The following is a 21,024-nucleotide window of genomic DNA, read 5'->3' as shown; positions in this document are numbered from 1 at the left end:
CAAGCTAAATCATCAGATTTCTTGTTACTGAATCAATCTTGAATGGGACAAGCTTATGGAGAGGCAGGAATGCCATCAGATACTAAGAATCCATGTCTGGACAGGCAAAAGACTAGGTAGACAAATTAAAGAGTGTTCTCCCCTTCAAGGACTTCTGGGATACTGGATGAAACTGAATCTAATCTCCACAGTAAAGGCAGAGGGACCCACCTGAATCAAGCCTGAGGGGTTCATATTAGCTTTGCGTTTGTAGACGACCAGCTTTCCCGCAGGAGAAACCCTTGCATAAAAAGGCAAGCCTTTGCCCCCATGCAACTTCTCCTGCAGTTTGTCCAATGTGTCTGCCCGCAAGAACTTTAGATTTTCTGGGGTTTTGCGTGATGGCACTCCGCTATCAGGAGTCTCCAAGACAGGTATCTCAGGCTTCTCGTCCTTGTCCTGGTAGGACGGCACTGAAATTTTCACTCTGGAGGAGTAGACAGGAGGGTGGTTCTTCTCATCCTGGGCCTTGTGTTCCGAAGCCAATTCAATTATGAAGCTACCCACTTTGAGGCACTGTGGCGCGTTACTGTTGATATGCTGTGATAAGATGGTCAAGATCTTATTGTGATCTTCCTCCCAGTTGCAGTCAGAGATAATCTCGATAAGTTTGGTTGGTCCACCTGGAGTGGTGTGATGAACATAGGAGGTGGAGGAAGAGTCCCCCTCACTACGGGAAGACCACCAGCTTTTCTCTGAGAAAGAATTGAAATAGGTTTCTGCAATACTATGGCATTGTAATCACCTGGATATTCAAACAGTTTTATTCTGCCCACACCTCCACCCTTGTCTCAGCTGCAGGGCAACAAGTAAAAGAACTGTTCAAAGCATCACTTCCCCTCACAGAGCTTCACAAGCAAGCAAAAACTCACTGCAAAACTAATGTAACTATTTCTCACAGTTCATTCCCTGCAGCCATATCATCTCAGGTTGCATCCCATTGCATCACAAGCTAAACAGCTGGGTTGTTTCAGTACATGGATGAAAGATCTCCAAGCAACACCAACATGCAGTAGAAAGCATCGCTGGTTATTCAAGAGATGGCACTTTTCTCTTGGAGCCAGAAAAGGACCAGTGTCCTATAATGGCATGAGGGGCAAACATGCCGCTAGTAGAACTGTCTTTTGCAGATGATGTGTAACAGAAGCACGACCTTTTGTTGTCATTAGAGATCCAACGTCACTTTTTGCAAAAAACTTTTTGTAAGGATGTTGAGCCCTGTGTCCTGGCCGTGTTAATTTCACCTACCAATTCACCAGCATTTTCAACTAGTTATATTATTTTTCCATTCCCATCCTTAAATGTAGAGTGCGCTGTTGTATACGTTAAACAATGAAAAAATTCAGCTCTAAAAGGCAGATATATTTCATTAGTGTATGACATGATGCCTCTAGTATATGTCTCATTTTAAAGTTCATAACATGATTTGGGCCACTTCAGAAGGAGAACACAGATGCCTAGCCTACTTTATGAACTCAAACCTAGTATGTATCACATAGCAAAACTTCAATTCAACCTTTCAACTTGAACTAAAAGAATTCAACATCAAACAACTCCAAATAAAGCATAGGCGCCTCCTTGTTCTATACGGTTCTAAGTGGAGAACACGAGGATCCCATCCTCGCAGTACCACTTGGATATTTATTAATTCTTCAGTAACTACAAAGTAAGGAAAAAAAGGGGGCGGGGGGGCAGGGGGGAACCACCCAGACAAACCATGAACAATGATTTTCATTCCTTCCCAAGTATCTAATTATCAATCTTGAAGATAAATCTGCTGTGTAATATTAATCTTTTATTGCTAAACAAGCTACTGTAATTCTGGTCATTTTAACCTTACAGCAACAGCAAGTACTGGATATTTACTCTGCTGTATCTCCCATGTGACACACACACAGCTGCTTAAGAAACAGGAAACTGTAAGCACATCATAAGATTTTTATTGACAACTGTAATAACTCCCCCAGCAAATGGACTTTTGTTTCATCAATAGCTGCAACTTAAAAAAAAAAGCCAACACAAAAAAATCCACAAAAATGTGGAATTAGCAAGAGGTTGAATTATACTTAAGACTTGGCTCTTACCTCCTGATTTATCAGTGTCTCTGTCTATCTCACAGGTTGCTTTCTCAGGAGACTGAAGCTCTGGTTCATGCTCCTGTGGGAGGAAAGAAATGCAAGAAAAATATTCATCTTTTGTATCTCTCTCCCATACTAAAAATCACATCACAAAATAAACTAGTTCATCATACTGTCACCTCAAATCATAAAACATATGGTAACTTTGACAATGTTACAATTTTCATCTTAGAACAGCTCTTTTAACAATGAACATTTAAGCCTTACATAATGCACTTGGCAGCCAGGAATTTTGACAGATAAGAATTTCTATCTTAGTAACAAGGTAAGTCTACCAGCACTGCTAGGTGATTTAGGCTCCAGGCTCCACAGCCCTATCACTATCAAATGTAAGTCAAGCCCTCATGTTGCGTAGGAGTTTCTGGGGAAAAAAAGTACTTCAACATTTTCAGTATTTCTGCCTGTTCTATGATACATGCTAGTTACAGTGTGACTTCTTACCTTTATACTAGAACTCTGTGAATCACTTTTGTCTTTTTGTTGCTTCTTCTCCTCCTTCCTGCGTTCATATACTCGGACCCTTGCACAAGTCATCATACTTTCAAAGTACAAGTAGACAGGATCCTTGTCTTCCTCTCGAATCTCCCAAACAAAACAAAACAAAGATGTTAGATTCATGAAACAGATTTGCTTTCTAACAACACTTAAACATTAACACTTCAATAGTAAATGTCAAAAGAAAGGTCTAGCATTTAAAGCTGAATCTGCCATCTTAGTATCACATAGCCCAGTCTACATCTTGCTTCCAAATTACGTATTCAAGGTGGGGGGGGAAATGGAACACCACCACCCCCAAAAACCCAAACCTGTTCAGATAGTCTTCTAAGCGGGGAAGTGAGTCCCAAGTGTCATGCGTTGTTTAACATTATCTGGTATACATTAAATAGCACCTCTAGTATGTTCGCTCCTCAAACATTACTAGACTTAACCCTACTTCTGTTCTTCCTCTACTGCTGCTGTTGCTTTTGTAAGATACTAAAGTGAGGGGAGAGGCAAAGGCAGATTCTTCCAACATTGACAGTGAAATCTCAAACAAGAATAAAGACTCCAGAACTACGGTGAACCCTGTGTATCTGTAACCCTTTTTTTTTCTCCAAGTAAATCAATAATTAGATAGGCTACATTATCAGCTAATACCTTAAACAAACAGGACCAGTAATCGTTTTGCCAGAGATAGCATATATTATTGTTTTTTTTAAATGAGGTTATTAGTGAATCATAATCAGCTTTCACCATCTGCACATTGCTACAGTAAATTCTCAAAAGATGATGGACATAGTTAAAGCTTTATATACAGTCAATTCATCCTAACTTATCAACATATCTATGGGCAGTCGAACTTAGGCTCTCATCTCAAATTTAACCTAAAATGGCCTAGCACAGAAACTTTTAGCAGTGTTTGGTTTAATTTTCAATACAAAGGGGAAGAAAAAAAAAAAGCATCTCTTTTCCTTTCTTACCACTGGATTGGGTTTAGGAGTATACACTCTGCCTTGTTTCATTCCACTGGAAGATCTATGCTTACTAGAAAGCAAGACTTCATGGTTAGGCTGTACCGTAGACTTAACTGGTTCAATAACAGATGGTGTTGGGATGTAAATTGGCTCTGGATCTATTTCACCTTCTACTTTCACCCACAATGGACAATTCCTAATGGGCTGTTCTGGCTCTGAGTCACAGATAGCTGAAAAAAGGAGGAAAAACAAAACCAACTTACTTATAAATAAATGAAGCACCATCTAACACAGCAGTAACATACATGTTCATTTCAGCCCAAGGTCTAGCCATGCAAGAATCACTAGTTCATACTGCCAGAAAATACTACTGGTTTATTTTCTTGGCTCAAATTCTAGCCAAAAGTGACTGGGATTTGTCCACAAGAAAGAGGAAATGAAAATTAAAATTATTCTACACTAATCACTGTTTCTCACTTGTACTGTGATAGCAGATACAGAAAAACACTGAAGAATTAGTGATCTTCACTGATACTATATACTGAAAAAATTACAAAACATCCCCAAAACCCTAGACTTTATACCACAGCTCTACAGAAGAATTCATTTATTCCAGTGGAACACCAGATAGCACTATGTTTGGTTTATAGCTATTGTTAAAAGTACTACTAGCAAGAAATAGAAAGTATAAATTCATAGTCAATTTCTACCCATTTGGTTTTCTGAGCATACCTTAGGCCAGATCTGAAACTACTGTAAATCACTATATTTCCACTGAAGTCAGTGAACTATGCAGCTATATACAGCAATTGAAAATACAGCTCTAGATACTCACTTGATAAGAGGGAAAGAAAACAGCACTATGACAGTGAAGATAACGAACAGTGATAGCACTAATTATCTCATATCCTTAGTCTTTAAAGGTATTCGGAGAGTTGAGCAAAAGTTTAAATTATCAAAAAGAAACTCCAGCTATTTGATCACAATAAACAGCTTAGTAGTGCACAAATTGTTGATCAGATAAGTAAGAGTAAGTAAAAAAGGGAAAAAGGGTTATTTCCTGCTTGCCTGCTATAGAAAAGCAGATGTTGCAGACATCTCTTGGAATTCGTTCCCAATTTCTGGATTTAGAAATGGCATCACTACTACGTCCTAATAAAAATGCCCACCAAGATAGGTGGTTTCTGCAAAGCTGTAAGTATCACTTCTACCCAGCAATACTCACTGTATTCCACCCTTTTTCTCTTCTTATCTTTCTGCTTCAGTTCATCTTCCTCCCCATCACCCTCTTCTTCCACATCTTCATCCTCTTGCTGTTCTTCTTGTGTTCCATAGAACACAAGATTTCCACGAACAGCCTTTTTCATTATTTTCTTATGTTTTGATCCTCCCTTCACCAGCAACACTCTTCTCTTCAAGCAAGTACAACCAAACATACAGTCTGGCCTGCGGCAGTGGGTAGGCTGACGTTTCTCCAGTGCTAAACTGGCACAGATGCAACCCAGTCGACAGAAATCATTATTGCAAGGAGGTGCTCGTCGTCTTATTATTTTGTGGATAGGTTTGTTTTTGAGAGAAGCCTAAGAAAAGTTTTAAAGAAGTATACACTTCAAATTTTAGTCAGAGGAAATTTTAGTTACATTAAATGAATCATACGCAAAATTGCTATTCGAAGTTCATTTAGAATAACCCCTCCAACTACATGGTTTACATTTATACTGAAAAAAACCAGAACACAGGAGAGTTTGCATTTGAAGTCTTCTGAGAGGCAATTTGAGACAGCTAAACCATCTTGGTAATAAGTAGGATGTGAAAAAAGCAAAAGAGGTTACCATGTAACAACCAAGTTACATGATCGGGATATTTTTGCAGTGACCAACTGTGACAAAGGGTAAGAAAATGCAGTTACTGAACACAAATTGATATTAACCAAAATTTTTTATGGTAAAAATTTGAGCTAACTCAAATTATTAATGATTCATATCAACACACTATTATCACAATTCGTTTTTTCACATACTGCTAATTCAGCACTTCTCAACTTTCACTGTAAATACTACACCAAAAAGGAACATTATTATTTGTCATGCTCCTTAGCAGCTTCAGTCTTATTTTTTGCATCTATATGCAACATCAGTAAGTGCACGGATTTGGAAAAGCAACAATACAGAAAGGAAATTAATTATTACAGATCTACCTGAGCTGTAAGCAGGGTTGCCAGAGAGATGTCTGCTCGTTCTTCCGTAATATAGGTCCGTGGCTTGCCATCCCAGAGAGCACAGTCTTCCAAGTCCATTAACTTCACTTGAGATTTAGACAAACCTGGTGGACGAGTTGCTTGATGCTGTTGTGGTGCTTGGCGCAAATTAATCTGTTTTGGAAGTATGTTTTCATCCAGAGCTGGCACCATGAAACTATCTGCTTGGTTAGTCACGCTGCTATTTGAGACAGACTTAGAAGCCTTTTCCCCTGATGCTGAAGAGTTCTGTTTTTGCTTTCCAGAAAAAGGTGAAGGCAGTATAGGCTTGTAAGATGATTTTACTCTACTGTTTGTAGATGTCTGTCTGTTTTGATTCCTTGTCTTCCTAGAGGTAGATGACAGAGGAACAGGCTTGAATGTATAAGATGTTGATGGAATTATGGTGGACTGCTTCTTTAAAACACTGTCGAGTGTTCGCACATAGCTAGTGCTCTTAGTGGGAAGCTGATATACCACAGGAGAAGTGGGAGTGCTAGAAGAGAACCCCATACTTGTTTCCATCAACTTCCCTTCATTTTCCAGGTACTCATCCAGCTTGTCACTACAGAATGCTGAGCGATTCTTCAAGGAACCTTCTGAACTGCCACCTAAATAAATAAAGAGTACTTTAACATGCTCCTGGGAAAACATACTGACAAATCTTATAATAATACCTCTCTCAAAAAATATTTAGAATTCTTTTAGGAGAGTACAACACAGGCATGCCAAATATAATCCACTCTGAAACACAACCAGCTGTCTGAACAACTGTTTTGGTGGAGGTTTTACGTGTGTATTTGTTCACAAAAGCAAAAAGCCTTCCACAAGCAGTGCTTCCATGCAACTTGCTTCGTTTGCCCTAAACATCTAGCCTACCTGGTACACCACAATACATCTGGAATACCCCAACACAACACTGTACAAAAGTGCAGAAGTAACAATATGATATAATTTTTAATCTAAAGTAAAAATTGGCAAATTGCCAAATATCCATTTCTCCTTGAGGCTGGGCAAAGTAATCAAATATGTAAGGAATATCTACTCTAACTAGAGTTAAAAATACACCAATATAAATGAGAATTACTCTAGTTCATTAGGGTCCCCGCAGCAACAGAATTCTCGAATTACCATACTTCCAAGTAAACTCAAAACTGACAAACAAAACCAAAATTATTACAGCTTTGATCTTCACTCGAACCTTCTGTGTAAAACAGAATACACATATTTTTATCTTAGACTACGTTTCTCTCTTCCCTCATAAAACTCCATTCTGATCATGGAAGCAGTACCAAAAAAATTCTTTGTAAAAAAAAAAAAAAAAAAAAAAAGTCTTTCATTAAGATACACACAATTACCAAATTGCAAGATCTACAGAAGGTTAAGAACACACGTTGGAAATACATACACTGATCTCTTTTTCTTTTTTACCTTCATTTCTAGAGGCACCATGAAGCTTCCCTCGCCAGCCTTTGATTTTTGTGAAATCATTTGTCTTCCCTGTCCTGGAAACAAAAGGAAATCCGGTATCTGGAAAAGAAGAAAGCTAGCCTCAGTTTATGAGCCAAGCTTGATTGTATCAATGTCCTAGCAAACTCTGCTTATTCCTTTTCAGGGATAGATGAACAGCACTCAACAAAGCCAAACTTCCTGTAGAGTTCTGCTGTACGGCCATGCACCTGCTATCCCATAGAAAAGTTGTATTCTCCTGTATTTTCAGTTTTAGTCTCCTTAGCAATAGTGCAAGCAGTTGATTCCAAAATTCAAATGAGCAAATCAGCTAGTTAGTAGGCTAAAATGCAACAGGTAGGTTTTGAGCTGATACTACAACCTCTCTCAGCAAGGAAAGTAATTTGAGTCTCTCCCCTCAATTGAGCCAATGACTTTTATAAGACCCGTAGAAACTTCATTTAATGTTTCCTGTTCTGTCAAATTCAGCTGAGTATCAATTAGGGGTAGAAACAGGGAATAACCATAAAAGGCAAACAGTAACATCTCTGTCAAGTTATCCGTCAGCTCTGGGAGGTAAGTTGGAATGTAAAAATACTAATAGGGATCTGTGTAGCTGTTTTACATATTGCTAGGCTAGAAATAACTGCATTTGACACTGAGCTGACCGAGGTCTTCTGAATTGAATCTGCCTCTTTTGCAGTGTAAACAAAGCTGAGATACAATGTCTGCCTCTTTACCAGCTCCCCAAAGCAGCACATTAAGACAGACACATAGTAATCAGAATATTAAAGTAGGAGAAAAAAGTTAAAAGCACCTCTATACTTTTTCCAACCAGTTTATTATTAAAAACGGTACCTACCAACAGTATTGGAATCATAGTCACATTATAATGAGAAATGCACTTGTTTGGATACCAAGTAAGTTTTAAAAAGCACAATCAGTCAGCACTTTTATAATAAATAATTATTATGAAGCTGTAGGTTAGCTCCCAAGTGGTGCCTCAAGCTCTTCTTCTGGGAAGTTCTGATACTCAGCTCTATGAAAGACAACTTTTTCTGTTTTGCATGTGAGTAACATCAGAGAAATGTAGATTGCTTAGGCTTCTTCTGAGCAATTTGAGAGTAGTTAATGTGTGGATATACATTTAGAAAATCCAGTTCCAATAGACAAAACATGCCAGTATAAAATAAGCCAGACAGATACTATTACTAGATCACAACCACCACAAAAAGAGAAGGCTAAAGACAATCTGGCCAGAATTACACAGGACTCTTTGGCCAGTAACCGCATAATGATTTAAGGAAGTTCTCACATTTTGTCATTTTAATATAACTTTAATCTCTTTAAGATATCAAGTTCAACTAAACGGCCATTCCCTCCTTCTGTTAATTGATAATAAAAAGGTAATACTTCAGATTTCAGCGAATTCATATTCTACTGACCTGGAGAATTGGGATTGGTTCCTGGATAGCTCCACAAAGAGTAATTTGAGTAGGAAAGAGGAAGCTGCACCCCCAAGTATTTCAAGTCAATGCTCATTGTTGGGTCCACAGAATTCAACTTCAGTCCCACTACAAGAGGCAAGTATCAGTAAACATCTTAATGCAGAAAGATGGTAGGAAAAAGAAAGTCAAGATATTTACTAAAAAATAAACCTTTAAGCTATATGTAGGTTTTTATAGCATTCACCCACCATTTTAAGATGCCTGAAAAAGAACATTAGCAACAATAACTGTTACTTATACTGGATTTGCAACAGGTACGTAATAAAGAGTATTTTAGGGAATTAGAAATGAAGGAAAAAAGGAATTACTTTTCATAGTTTTCTTGATTACTACTGAACTTTCCACAGAAATTTATTAACCAAAGTGCTGTAACACTTCTCCCTATAAAAGTTTGGTTTTTTGAAGAAGTTAGCACCTTTTACACCCTATTGCCTGAACCTAACTCAACTGACTATTTGACATTTCATATCACTACACAAATTATCAATCCTGCCAATGGTACTTACACATCCCCTTCTCTACCAAAAGCTATTCTTGTGCAAGAACATATACCACACACTTCAGTTTCAACCAGCAATAAGAGACAAGAGCAAACCACATTTTAATTCTGAGGAAGTGTGTGTGTGTTTGGAAATTATGACATAAATAAAGTTGTATGCTTGGCACTTGGCAATAAAACTTTTTTTTTTTTTTTTTTTTTTTTTACACAGGAGGGAAATGGCTATAAAGAAATTAAATAATCCATGTTGTGGATGCCACCACAAATGCTTAACTGCCTGTAACATCTTCCTCCATCCAGACCCCCAAAATACTCAAACTGAAAGACTTGACTTGGTCATAAAAGCTGTCTTTATCTGTGGCAAAACAATTGTAGATACAGAAATGCTGAGGGGGGAAAAAAAAAAAAAAGAAGCTAGTAAACTTGACTTAGTGCCTTTTTCATAAAATATTGTTACATTGAATTCAAAAAATGACTGTTGTCAATCAAATTCGGCTCACAGTGTGGAGTTGAGAACATCTATTTTGTTTTTAGCTATAGAAACCTACAAATGTTGCTCCTGTTGCCAACAAGTCTGAAATTCATATATTAAATATGTGAGTTTTGAAATTCAAAATGTACGACCTGACAAGGATCAGGACACATCAAGTAGTATTTGCAGGTACAGTAGAAACCTTGTGTTGGTGTTACACATCTATGTTCATAAGCAGCAACAGAGTTATCTGATTACTGACAGCCCGAAAACAATCGACATAGAACAAATCTCAGACCTGCTTGCTTCAACAGATATCATTATCAAAGACAGTCTAGTGAGACATAATTTTTGAATCTACATAGGGAAAATGAGCAGCAAGTAAATCCAGCATTTTGTATAAAAACATGTCAACAGCCAAATGTCAAGATGCCATCCATTTCTCTTCAAACTCAATTTAAAATAAAAAAGCACACAGTTTATTTTTCTTGAGACTCCATTTGAATTATCCTGTCATCTTCAAAACAAGCCTAGCTTTGTTTAACACTCAAATCAAAATAAGAACATCACCCATACACAAAATAAATTATTTCAGTTTAAGATCATGAAATAAAAACCACCCAGATAAAAACCAGAGGATGACTCCAGCAACGGCAACATGGAATGAACACAGACAGCCTAAAGAGAACAAATGGTAACAGTAAATACATGTCTATACAGACATCACTATATATGACACATGAACTATCATTTTTATTCATTTCCATCATCCCCAAAATTGCTAAATATCAGTTCCTGTAATCAAATAGTAGCAAATGAAGAACCATCTCCTTCAGAACTTTCTCCTCTCTATCAGATGCAGCTGCTAAATCTGAAATACAATGCTTGACAATAGTGCCTTTGACTTTCAGGAATATAATAAGGGATTCAAATTAGCTGAGATAGAAGAGGCATCCCATAGCACTCCAGTAGCTTTCTTTATATGCTTATGTTGAATTCCCTTCTTTCTAAAGTATCTTCCCGCAGTCCTGGTGTCTGTAAGATCTAGATAGCCTCGATCACCATTTTTTTAACTTCCCAAATCAACAGTAATTGTGGGGTTCAGGTACAGCTCCAACACATCATCAGTGAATCTCAAAAAGAAACTTAAGCTTCTCAACTACACTGTCTAAAACCAAAAGCAGAGTTAACATCATTATGCCCATTTCCCATAATGCAGTGAGGACAAGAAAGCCAGTAAGCTTCTACAAAATAGCTGAAAGCACATTTAGAAACATGCACTTCACATCTTCCAGTCAAAAGGGAGCCATATCTCTTTGCCTGTTCTGTAGTAGATGACAAGGAGGTATTAGTCATGATCTGTGGCCAAGACATTTTGGAAAACAAGTATCAGAATTAAGAAGGCTAATAAGGCTGCACCAAGCTACAGGATGCTACTTAGAATCAGTATGTCTGGGAAAAGATAAAGTCCTTAAGTTTGGCCTAGAGGCACTCCTCAGCCACCTTCTTATATCTTATTGATGATAGTGTGAAGAGAGAGAAGAACAACTCCAACAATCCCTCTCTCCATTAACATTGTGTTTGTTCCCTGATCCCAAGTCTGCAATGGAAGGCAATAGATCTGTAACTTTCTGGAAGGTGAAGGTAATCTGAATAAAGATTGATCCCAGTTCACATGCAGCTGCTGAGGTCTAACAACAAAAGTATACGTATTGTAATTCACTTCACAGCCTGATCAAAGTACATCCGTATCTATCTGTAGTAATGTTCTTGCTGTGAATAGTCTTCACATAACTTCTTTTCTCTCTAAAAATTAGACAGGTGAGAGTCATTCTCTTCACTGCTGAATTACAATTTCACCACTTAACAGGCTCAGCAGATTACCATCCAATACTGGAAATGACAGTCACAAGCATTCAATGAAGTCAAAATTCTTCAGATCTCTTTTTCTTAGCCTGATGCTTCACTTTTCTTGTCCATTTTGTAATATCTGTGAACTGCTCAGCACCCTTCAGAAGGTAACACACACCTCACCACCGCTCATTTAGAAGCTGGACGAAAAGCACATGGGTTTTACATGCTCCCAGTTGCAGGAAAATCTCGTGTAAAACAGCCCTCACTAGCGTTGTGGTTGCCAATATACCATAATTCTATTATACTTCTATTGGGTAAAGACAACATCTAGGAAGCCCACAATATAATCCTAAAAATCTTAACATTGCTGTAACATTTGCTTAGTGCTGTATCTAGCATGGCCAGCAGCTGACCACAAAAGGGACTTTACCACCATTTTTGAAATATGACAACATACACAGACCTGTGAGGGCAGGTTGGCCAGTGAGGTCATTAGAAAATAGGGCTACCTGTTTCTGGAATCATAGGAGGGGAAAACTGTGTTTAGACATCCATGATACAACTGTCAATGCTTATGCTATACCACCGAGGTACAACCTGGCTGGAGACAGATTATCTTGTTTCATTCCCACTGCATCCAGGGCAGAGCTCTAAGAGCTACTACCCTTCCTATGACCACTTTGCAAAGGTCAAAGACAGGAATGTCAGCTCAACACTAGCAAGACTGAAAGGCATCCCTTTAAATGGCTGCAAAAAAATGACAGGCTAGTTCTCATCACATTCCATGCATAAACCATTCAAGATAATCCAGGGTTCTTCACAGTAGAAGCTCTGTGAAGACCCAAAATAACCAGTATCAGAGTCAAGATCAGTATTTGGAGTCTCAAATACTCACAGCATCAGTGTTTGAAATCTGTTTGAAAAAATTCAGGGCCAGAACCTCAAGAGCATGAGGTATGACACTTCCATTCGGATCAATTTCTTCATCATCTGCCCTGATGCCTATGTTAATGCCATCAGTCTCAGGACTACTACTATTGCTGAACACTTTCAACATCATCAATAGAGGGAATGTTAAGTTCTGCTGTGTTGATCCTTGACTTTCTTCCATCTCACCTCAGGATAACACTGTATATGAAAGAAAAGATCACAAGCTAGAAGTACCTTGCTTGGCCCTCTTACATGGCTAGTGAACCTGGATCTACAGTGACTCAAAGAAATACAGACTCAAACATAGTAAATGTAGTCTAACTTAAGTCTTTCTAGATCTCTAGCTCCTCTATTAGCAGGAAATAGCTATTTTTCTGTAGAGGAGTAAAATCAACTTCATCTACACCCTACAAGGATTAGCTTATTACAGAACAGGCATTGCCTGAAGTCTGAAAGGCTCAGCATCTTCTGCAAGAGGCATATAATGACATGCAGCCTCTTGCTCTGCTGGTGGATTCATCTTTTCAGGAATCAGGATTCATCTTTTGCCTCCTTCACCTCTTCTAGTTTGCAACATGAATGTGTGAAAACAAAAACATCTTTATTGTTTGGCTGAAACTACTTTTAAAACCTCTACAAAAACAAAAAAGGGGTCAGACGCCACAGATTCTCTCTCATTGCTACAAGTGACAAGAGGGAAACCGACAGTTTCACACAAATTTCCTTTCATACTCTCACATTTGTACATACACACCTGTACACTTTCCTGCATTTGGGAAAAAAAAATTACCAAAATCAGATCCCAGCTGTATTGGGCACACACAGTATTACATCCAGTAGGAAATTACCAACTCAGTATGATTAAGTAACGTTAATATACAACCAGATGCAACAATATGTACACTGCCCACTTACCTTCCTGAAGGCTAGGATGTATTACTTGCTTATGCCTCAAGGTCTTCAGCTCTTCCATCAATTCCTTTTCCAGTACTTGTATTCTTGCTTGACAATCTACTCAAAAAAAAAAAAAAAAAAAAGAGAACATATAAAAACATTTACCATGCAAAAAATTGACTTAGATGATTAATTTCCCAGTGTGTCTTTACAAATTCCCTTATTGCAGTGAACAGCCTTTTACATAAAAATAGAGAAATGTACCTGGATCATTTGTAGTCAACAAGGGAGTCTGAAGATTCTGCGACTCTTCTCCTCCAGCTCTATCAACAGTGTGAATGTCAAGAGCTTCCTACATACATAAAGAGCTTTGAATAAGTATAAAATACCTTAAAACATTGCCTTAGATGCAAACTAGGCCACATCAAAATATCACTGAAATATTCAAAACATGAGATTGTTTAATAGCAGAAGTATGCATTCTTTTATACAGAACTCTAGATCCCACTATTTCTCCCCAAGTCACTAAGACGTAAGGAAATGTTATGATTAACACAGGGACAAGATAACAGATTTGGAAAGAGGCCATCAATCTCAAACCTCAGTTTAAAAGAAAACATACCTTCAGCTTAAAAATTAGACATTAGAAAAGGTTTTGAATTGTAAACAAAACAATTGGGTTTTACCTTTGATGCAAAGGACACAAAAAGGACTCCATCAACATCTTCAAGGTCCGGCTTAACATCTGGAAGGACACTCCCAGGCCCCAGAGAGGTGTTCTTGCTTGTTATTACAGTTTTCCCTATACCTTTAGGTGGTCGACCAGCCTTGGAAATTTTGAGTTTCCGTGGCCTTCCTCTTTTAGTTGTAACTGAGGATAGGGTGTTTTGATTGCTACCAGAGCCTTTCAAGGACATAGGGTTCTTCAGTATGCCAGGCCTTTTTCTTCCACAGATCTCTCTAGCTGAAAAGTGACAACTTACTGAGCCCCTGAGATTAAAATTAGGTGATTTAGATAGAGCCCACTGGGCCTCTCTGATTGAAGAGTATTTCTGTGACATTTTACTCCCAGGAGACTGTTTTTTCATAACTAATTCCTCAGCTACCGTGGCTGTGCCTGAGCAAGAGCCTTTGTGATTTTCAAAACACACAGGCAAAGAATCCAGTATTGTACTCAAAGGGGATTTATCTTTCTTGCAAGAGGAAAGCATGGTCTGTGGCAGCTCAGATATCTTCACTGTGCTCTTTGTGACTGCACAAGGTTCCAAATAGACCACGGGCATCTTCCCACTGTCCAGTTTTAACATTTTTGCTTTGGCAACACCTGAAGGACTGGTTAGCACACGCTTCCTGGACCTGAATTCTCCATCAATTCCATCTGTTTCACTGCGCCTCATCAGGTGTTTTTGTAGGATGGGATCATCATCATCAGTGTTGGAATACTCATCAGTTTCTTCATCTGTGTCTTCCTGTTTCACACTTACTCCTTGTGTGCAAATACTTGACTCATAGTCGTAGTCATCTACTGGTTCTTCTTTAATGACTACATTAAAGTGTCCATTTGGGTCCAACGGGGATGCCACACGGGAACTGCTTTCGTAACTGCTAGCAATAGGACTGGGATGGGAGGGAGGGGACAAAAACAAAACACAACACAAGAACTTCATCAAATCTCTTTCCTTCACCGAAATTCCATCATCTCCCAAAATCCTTGGTTACATATTGTACAAAACTTCCAAAATGCTCCAAGACACAAGTCTGCTAAGCTATCATTTACAAGCCTGCATTTTTAGAAGTAAGCACACCAAAAAAAAAAGCCACCATTAAAACCAATCCAACTTCTTATCTGAAGGCAACAGCACAATTTCCCTCCCTAGTAATATCAGGGTAACATTTGCACTTTTTCCTATTTGAGGCTCAGCATGAACTCATGCTAAGCTATCCTGTTTTAAATGCTTAGAAGAGGCCTCTGTTTGCTGTGTATCTCATTAAGTCACCATACTAAAGTCATTGTGCTTGCAAATAAGAAGCCAAGTGAGCGCTCAATGAACTTGAATTTACATGATTTAACTAAAATTTTAGTTACTTCATCCTGAAGCCACATATAAATCCTAAATTCAACTGTTGTTCGAACGCTTACAGAATGTTAATATCCTATTGAATTATACTCCATCTTCAAAGTCTGAGTATTAACCTAACCAGAATGCGACATATCACGCATTTGATACTGAAGACTAGCAGTGCAACCCGATGATGGGCTTCTCTGAGAGAAAGACACATTAGTCAAAGACACAAACTTGCAGTCAGCAGCTTTAAGTGCACCAGAAGCTGGGTCCTCATCATAAGAGGAAACAGCTAAGATATGAAACCAGAAACTCATATCCATAATGACACTCATAAAAGAATAGTCAGAACTTATTTACTAAACATATCAGATAGTATTCCAATCCTCCCTTTATATATATTTTGTAAGATACTATACACAATTTTCATTATGTTTTACTATTATTCAAATTGTTAACCTTATGTTATTAAAATGTTAAGTTAATGTGTGTTAATATTAGTTAATGCTAACATAATTTCAAATATAACAAGAGAATTTTAACAACATTATATCTAAAGGGAATATTGCTTTACATATTGTGTATATGTGTGTGTATTTTATTATCTATCTCCCCCCTTTAAAGAATGACTATGCTCAGTTGAACCCCCAGTTGGGATTGAGGGAGAGGAAGATGTGGAGGAAGAGGCTGCTTCCACCTTGTGTAGACTGAGGTCATACTTAAGGGAGAAAAGCTGGGACACAGCACTGAGTTGGGAGTCTCCACCTCATGAAGAAAGACTGCAGTGTTAAAACAGAGAGCAGACAGTCAAGAAACAGATTTATATATTTACATAGAACATTCCTAAGAACAAGACAGAACCTATCTAGAAAACCTACTGCAATTCAGAAGGACACCAAGTAACCAGAATTAAAAGCTTGAATCAAAAACCTGCTTTGTGAGGGAAGAGCAGGCAGGAGGAAAGGGGCATACCAGTCGTGTTTTGTCTGCTGTCTTCTCTAGCCAATGAAGTTCCTATTAGAAAGTTTCTAGCTTTCATTTAATTAAGAACATCGAATGTAAGATTAAAAAAGTCTTTGTAAGATTAAAAAGTCTTTCTTCTTCAGTGAGTTCACTGGGAAATAAATTCTAGGACAATCCACTTATAGGTTATGGGCAACTCAAAATCATGTCACATTACAGCTAGAGGTTGATTCAGTACAGCAGATCCACAATTAAAGTCAATGTCATAAAGAAGATCTAAGTCATCCACTCCTCTATCTTAAAATTCTCTAAAACAAAGAGACAAAAAACCCTAATAAATTTGCTGGCCAGGAATAAATTTCTCATCTGAGTTCTACAGTTCCCAGTTGGAAGCCCAGTAAAGCCTGGACTTCTCTAGCCATTTTCCTTCATCTATTCCAAGATATATATTCAAGCTAAGGATTACTTTTCTATCAGGGAATCTGGACAGTATCCAAAACAAAGAAGATGAACTATGTAAAAGATTACATATACCTGAGAATAATTTTAATCGTGAGTTCTTAGTGCACTTTGGAAATAAAGGACTATTTTCTTTATACAAGGTCTAAAGGTAGTATGTTGTGGTTTTTTTTTTTCTTCTATGGCCTGACAGTATGTTTAGTTTCATCAGGTGTATTGTAAAGAAAATAAATGTTTAATTTGAGTTGTAGACACTTCTATAGGAATGCTTATGGCTGGAACCTCTCAGATGTCAGGGACATGGAGGGAAACACGAGCAAACTTTACTGGTTCTTAAGTCTAACAGGCTAATGTACCCTTTCTCCCTTCCAAGGTCTTCTGAATTTCCTGCTTCAAAAATACAAATACCATGGGATTTTTAATGCTCTAATAGTCTTGGTTTTCTAATTTAGTTTTTTTGTTTAGTGTGACAGTTTACTTTTCTTCCCTCCTTGCCTTCCTTTTGAAAGAGGAAGACAAGTGATCATCCTTCAAACCTCAGCCACAGATTGCTAGATTAATTCCAAAAGAAATCAGATATATTTTTCCATGGTATATTTTAAAATTATCTACCTAAAAAATATTCCATATAGCTCAGTACTTCCAATAAATTAACAGCTAAATGGTTTTTTATTTGGCAAAACACAAGAAAGTGATTTCTTTGCTTTTACTGTTTTATTGTGAGGTTACCAAATACATTGCTTGGGGTATAAAGAAGTTTGCTTAAATATGAGCATTGTTCCATATCACGCAAAGAAAGAAATAGTTAAGACATTATTTCACCATTTTTACCTGATCTCAGATTAAGCCGAGCATTTTTTGAGGACAAACTTGCATGATTCATCTTCCCATAGAATATAGGAAGAGAAGTTTCTGTGACTGCTTATGTTGCACATAACTTCACAAACTATGGGCCAAATGAAATTACTTCAGTGCTAAAAAGCAACTATGTTTGAAAAGTTGATAATTGCATATGAACTTAATCTAGAAAAATGCTGCTCAGCATTTTGTGCAAATACTTGATCTTCTCATACATGCATATATATGGGTGATACCTCACTCCTGTCACCATCTGGCTTATGGTTGCAATATGCAGAGTAAAATAACATTTGTGTCAAGAAATTTCATTTTTACAGCAGGGCTCAAAAATGTCAGAAAAATTAAGCATTGGTGGGAAATATGTAACGCACTACAGCACTAGAAATTCCACTTCCTTTAGTGAGCAATATCTGCAAGGCAGCATGTGCTGGTTTTGGCTGGGATAATTTTCTTCATAGTAGCTAGTACAGGGCTATGTTTTGGATTTGTGCTGAAAACAGTGTTGATAATGTTTTAGTTACTGCTGAGCAGTGCTTACACAGAGCCAAGGCCTTTTCTGCTTCTCACACCACCATGCCAGCAAGGAGGCTGGGGGTGCACAAGGAGTTGGGAGGGGGGACAGCTGGACAGCTGACCCCAACTGACCAAAGGGATATTCCATACCATATGGCATCATGCTCAGCAATAAAAGCTGGGGGAAGAAGAAGGAAGGGGGGGGACGTTCGAAGTTATGGCATTTGTCTTCCCAAGTCACCATTACGCCTGATGGAGCCCTGCTTTCCTGGAGATGGCTGAACACCTGCCTGCCTATGGGAAGTGGTGAATGAATTCCTTGCCTTGCTTTGCTTGTGCGCACAGCTTTTGCTTTACTTACTAAACTGTCTTTATCTTAACCCATGAGTTTTCTCACTTTCACTCTTCTGATTCTCTTCCCCATCCCACTGCGGGGGGAGTGAGTGAGCGGCTGTGTGGTGCTTAGTTGCCGGCCAGGATTAAACCACAACACAGCAGTTCGCTGACTCTCACCCAAACCTAAACTCAGCAGAAATCACTACCCTGCATAAAAGCAAGATAGGGCCTATCAGCTACTAGTAATAGCTTGCCTATGACCAAAAAAAATTGTTCAGTCTTCAGTAATATGTAAATATTATTCTGTGCAGTTTGATAAAGAAAAATGCCACTCGCTCAACACTGTCCTTGAAAGGCTGACATATTTATGAACGGATCGCAACTGCACAGCATGAAAACATTGTGAACACATCTGAAGGAAAAAGGAGAACTAATGTTCTGAAAAACTGCAGCACATAAAAAGACAGTTCTGCAGTTTCTTGGATGGGATCAATTTTCCTCTTTCCAAGTACAGACTCTGACTTTTTTCACATAGATTACAAAAACATAAAATAAAAAGTTGGTCAATGCTTGAAGGTAGTTCTAGGACTGTGGTAACATTTTATTCATCAAATGATAGATGCTTCCAAGCCCAGAATAGAGAAAACTCCTTTACAGTCTTTCCCTGCCTGTGCAGTTTTTAGCACATTTCAAAGATAAACTGGTCTTGGAGGTGAAATCAGGGAAGGCATCTTACATGCTTTGGACCAAAAGAAATTAAGTCTGCCAATTTGCATCATGTGTTCTTGAGTCCTTAAAACAATTGTTTTTATTCCTTGGAAAAGAAGGGAACCAAAAAAACCCAAGTTGTCCAAGTCAAACAGTTCTCCAAATTATTTGCTTCAATGATCCTCTTCAGGCAAACAAAATGATCAAAATTTTAACTTTTTCAACTGCAGCTGACCCCAACGAGAAAAAAAAAGTCAAAAAAAGTTTTGAAGACAAAATAAACCTTTCTGTAACTATTCTCAGAGTTTTACTGTTTTATTTCCAATATGCAACATTATCTATATACTGTATTCTTAGGAACTAAAGAAAGCCCATCCTCTCTGAAATCAGTGTACTTTCAGTGTTCAAGATGTGTTTCTCTAGAATTTTCAACAACGTTTTTGGAGAATACAAGACAACTAGAAAACATTCTTCTTCCTAATACACTGACACTGGAAAATACTACAAAAGAAAGGTTAGGGCACTCTAGATCCCAAAACAATTATATTATTCCTAAGAATTATTATAACTCAATGAAGCCTCAAAGAATGGAGAACTTTGTCATTTCAAGTTTTTCAGTTACTTAAAAGGCAAGGAGATACTTTATGTAAGGAAGAAAAAAACAATTGAGCAAAACCTCTGTCCTCTCTAAAACACACTGCAGTAGTACAGTAATACAGCCTTTGAAATAAACTGTATAATTATGTCATAAATACAACATTTTTTCCCTCTAAGAACTGACCTCTAACTACACTATTAACATCATCCTGATATCCTGCAGTTAAATAATTTCTTGCTGTACTGACCCATGGAAGGCACTAAATCTTTGGCAGATTAAATCTGATATTCACAGACAGACATGAAGAAACATGGCAGGAGAGCAACCTTTTTTTTTTTTTTTAAATCACTTCAAGTTCGAAGTATTTCTAGCATCTCTTGACACAGATTAAATATTCACCAAATCTGCTCTATTCTATTGCTTAGATTTTGGAAACTAAGTGCAGTAAAATAATAGGTTTCAAGAGGCTTGCTTTACCAACATGAACGCTTAGCAGCTAACAGGTTCCATACTACGGGTAGGCTCTCAATATACGCTAGATTGCTTTACTACTGTTTGTGTGATATGAATAGAATGGTTCAAAAAGTCAATACTGGGTAAGTAGGTAGACATAAAATTACCACAGAGTAAATTAAGGTCTGAACAGTGTATCAGTTATTCTGAAGTACTTTCCTAGGTGCAGATTCTCTTACCTCACAGCAAACATGAGCCAACTGACTACCAACAGGCAGGCTACCTCATACTACTTTGTGGAACAGAATAATTCACACAAGCAGTTATTGACAAAACAGTGGTGCGCTGCCAGTTACAACAGCCTCGTAGCAATCCCTACACATACTCAACCTAAATACCCAATACACACAACACATCCTCACCCACCCACTAATGAAAATTGAAGATACAGAGACAGCATGCCGCTGTGGTAAGCAACCCTAAAAAGAAAGGCAATGTTTTGATGACTGCAATGTGCTTCGTTTAAAACTCTGAAAAAAAAGATTTAGTCTTTTAAAACACCAAGAGAGTTAAGAAAAATCCCTCAACACTTCTTTACAA

General features: G+C 37.9%; 1 protein-coding gene across 13 annotated transcripts in view; it reads right to left on the bottom strand.

Moving 5' to 3' along the window:
- MGA (MAX dimerization protein MGA) overlaps window positions 1-21,024 on the bottom strand; it is a 64,502-nt gene that overhangs the window by 29,267 nt on the left and 14,211 nt on the right. For 8 of the 13 annotated variants that reach the window (XM_054826003.1, XM_054826002.1, XM_054825992.1 and 5 more), the window contains exons 3-13: window positions 14,160-15,090; window positions 13,738-13,825; window positions 13,495-13,590; window positions 8,762-8,890; window positions 7,299-7,397; window positions 5,829-6,478; window positions 4,857-5,211; window positions 3,638-3,861; window positions 2,619-2,759; window positions 2,124-2,196; window positions 211-734 (exon numbers count right to left, since the gene is read on the bottom strand). In XM_054826003.1, the coding sequence (XP_054681978.1) occupies window positions 211-734; window positions 2,124-2,196; window positions 2,619-2,759; window positions 3,638-3,861; window positions 4,857-5,211; window positions 5,829-6,478; window positions 7,299-7,397; window positions 8,762-8,890; window positions 13,495-13,590; window positions 13,738-13,825; window positions 14,160-15,090 (3,310 nt within the window). Of the gene's footprint in view, window positions 1-210; window positions 735-2,123; window positions 2,197-2,618; window positions 2,760-3,637; window positions 3,862-4,856; window positions 5,212-5,828; window positions 6,479-7,298; window positions 7,398-8,761; window positions 8,891-12,544; window positions 12,778-13,494; window positions 13,591-13,737; window positions 13,826-14,159; window positions 15,091-21,024 lie in introns of those variants that run through there. The other 5 variants (XM_054825999.1, XM_054826001.1, XM_054825996.1 and 2 more) reach the window with 4 other exon arrangements.

This window comes from Grus americana, chromosome 5 (assembly GCF_028858705.1).
Source record: "Grus americana isolate bGruAme1 chromosome 5, bGruAme1.mat, whole genome shotgun sequence".
Lineage (NCBI taxonomy): Eukaryota > Metazoa > Chordata > Aves > Gruiformes > Gruidae > Grus > Grus americana.
This window is presented reverse-complemented; position numbering and strand designations above follow the sequence as displayed.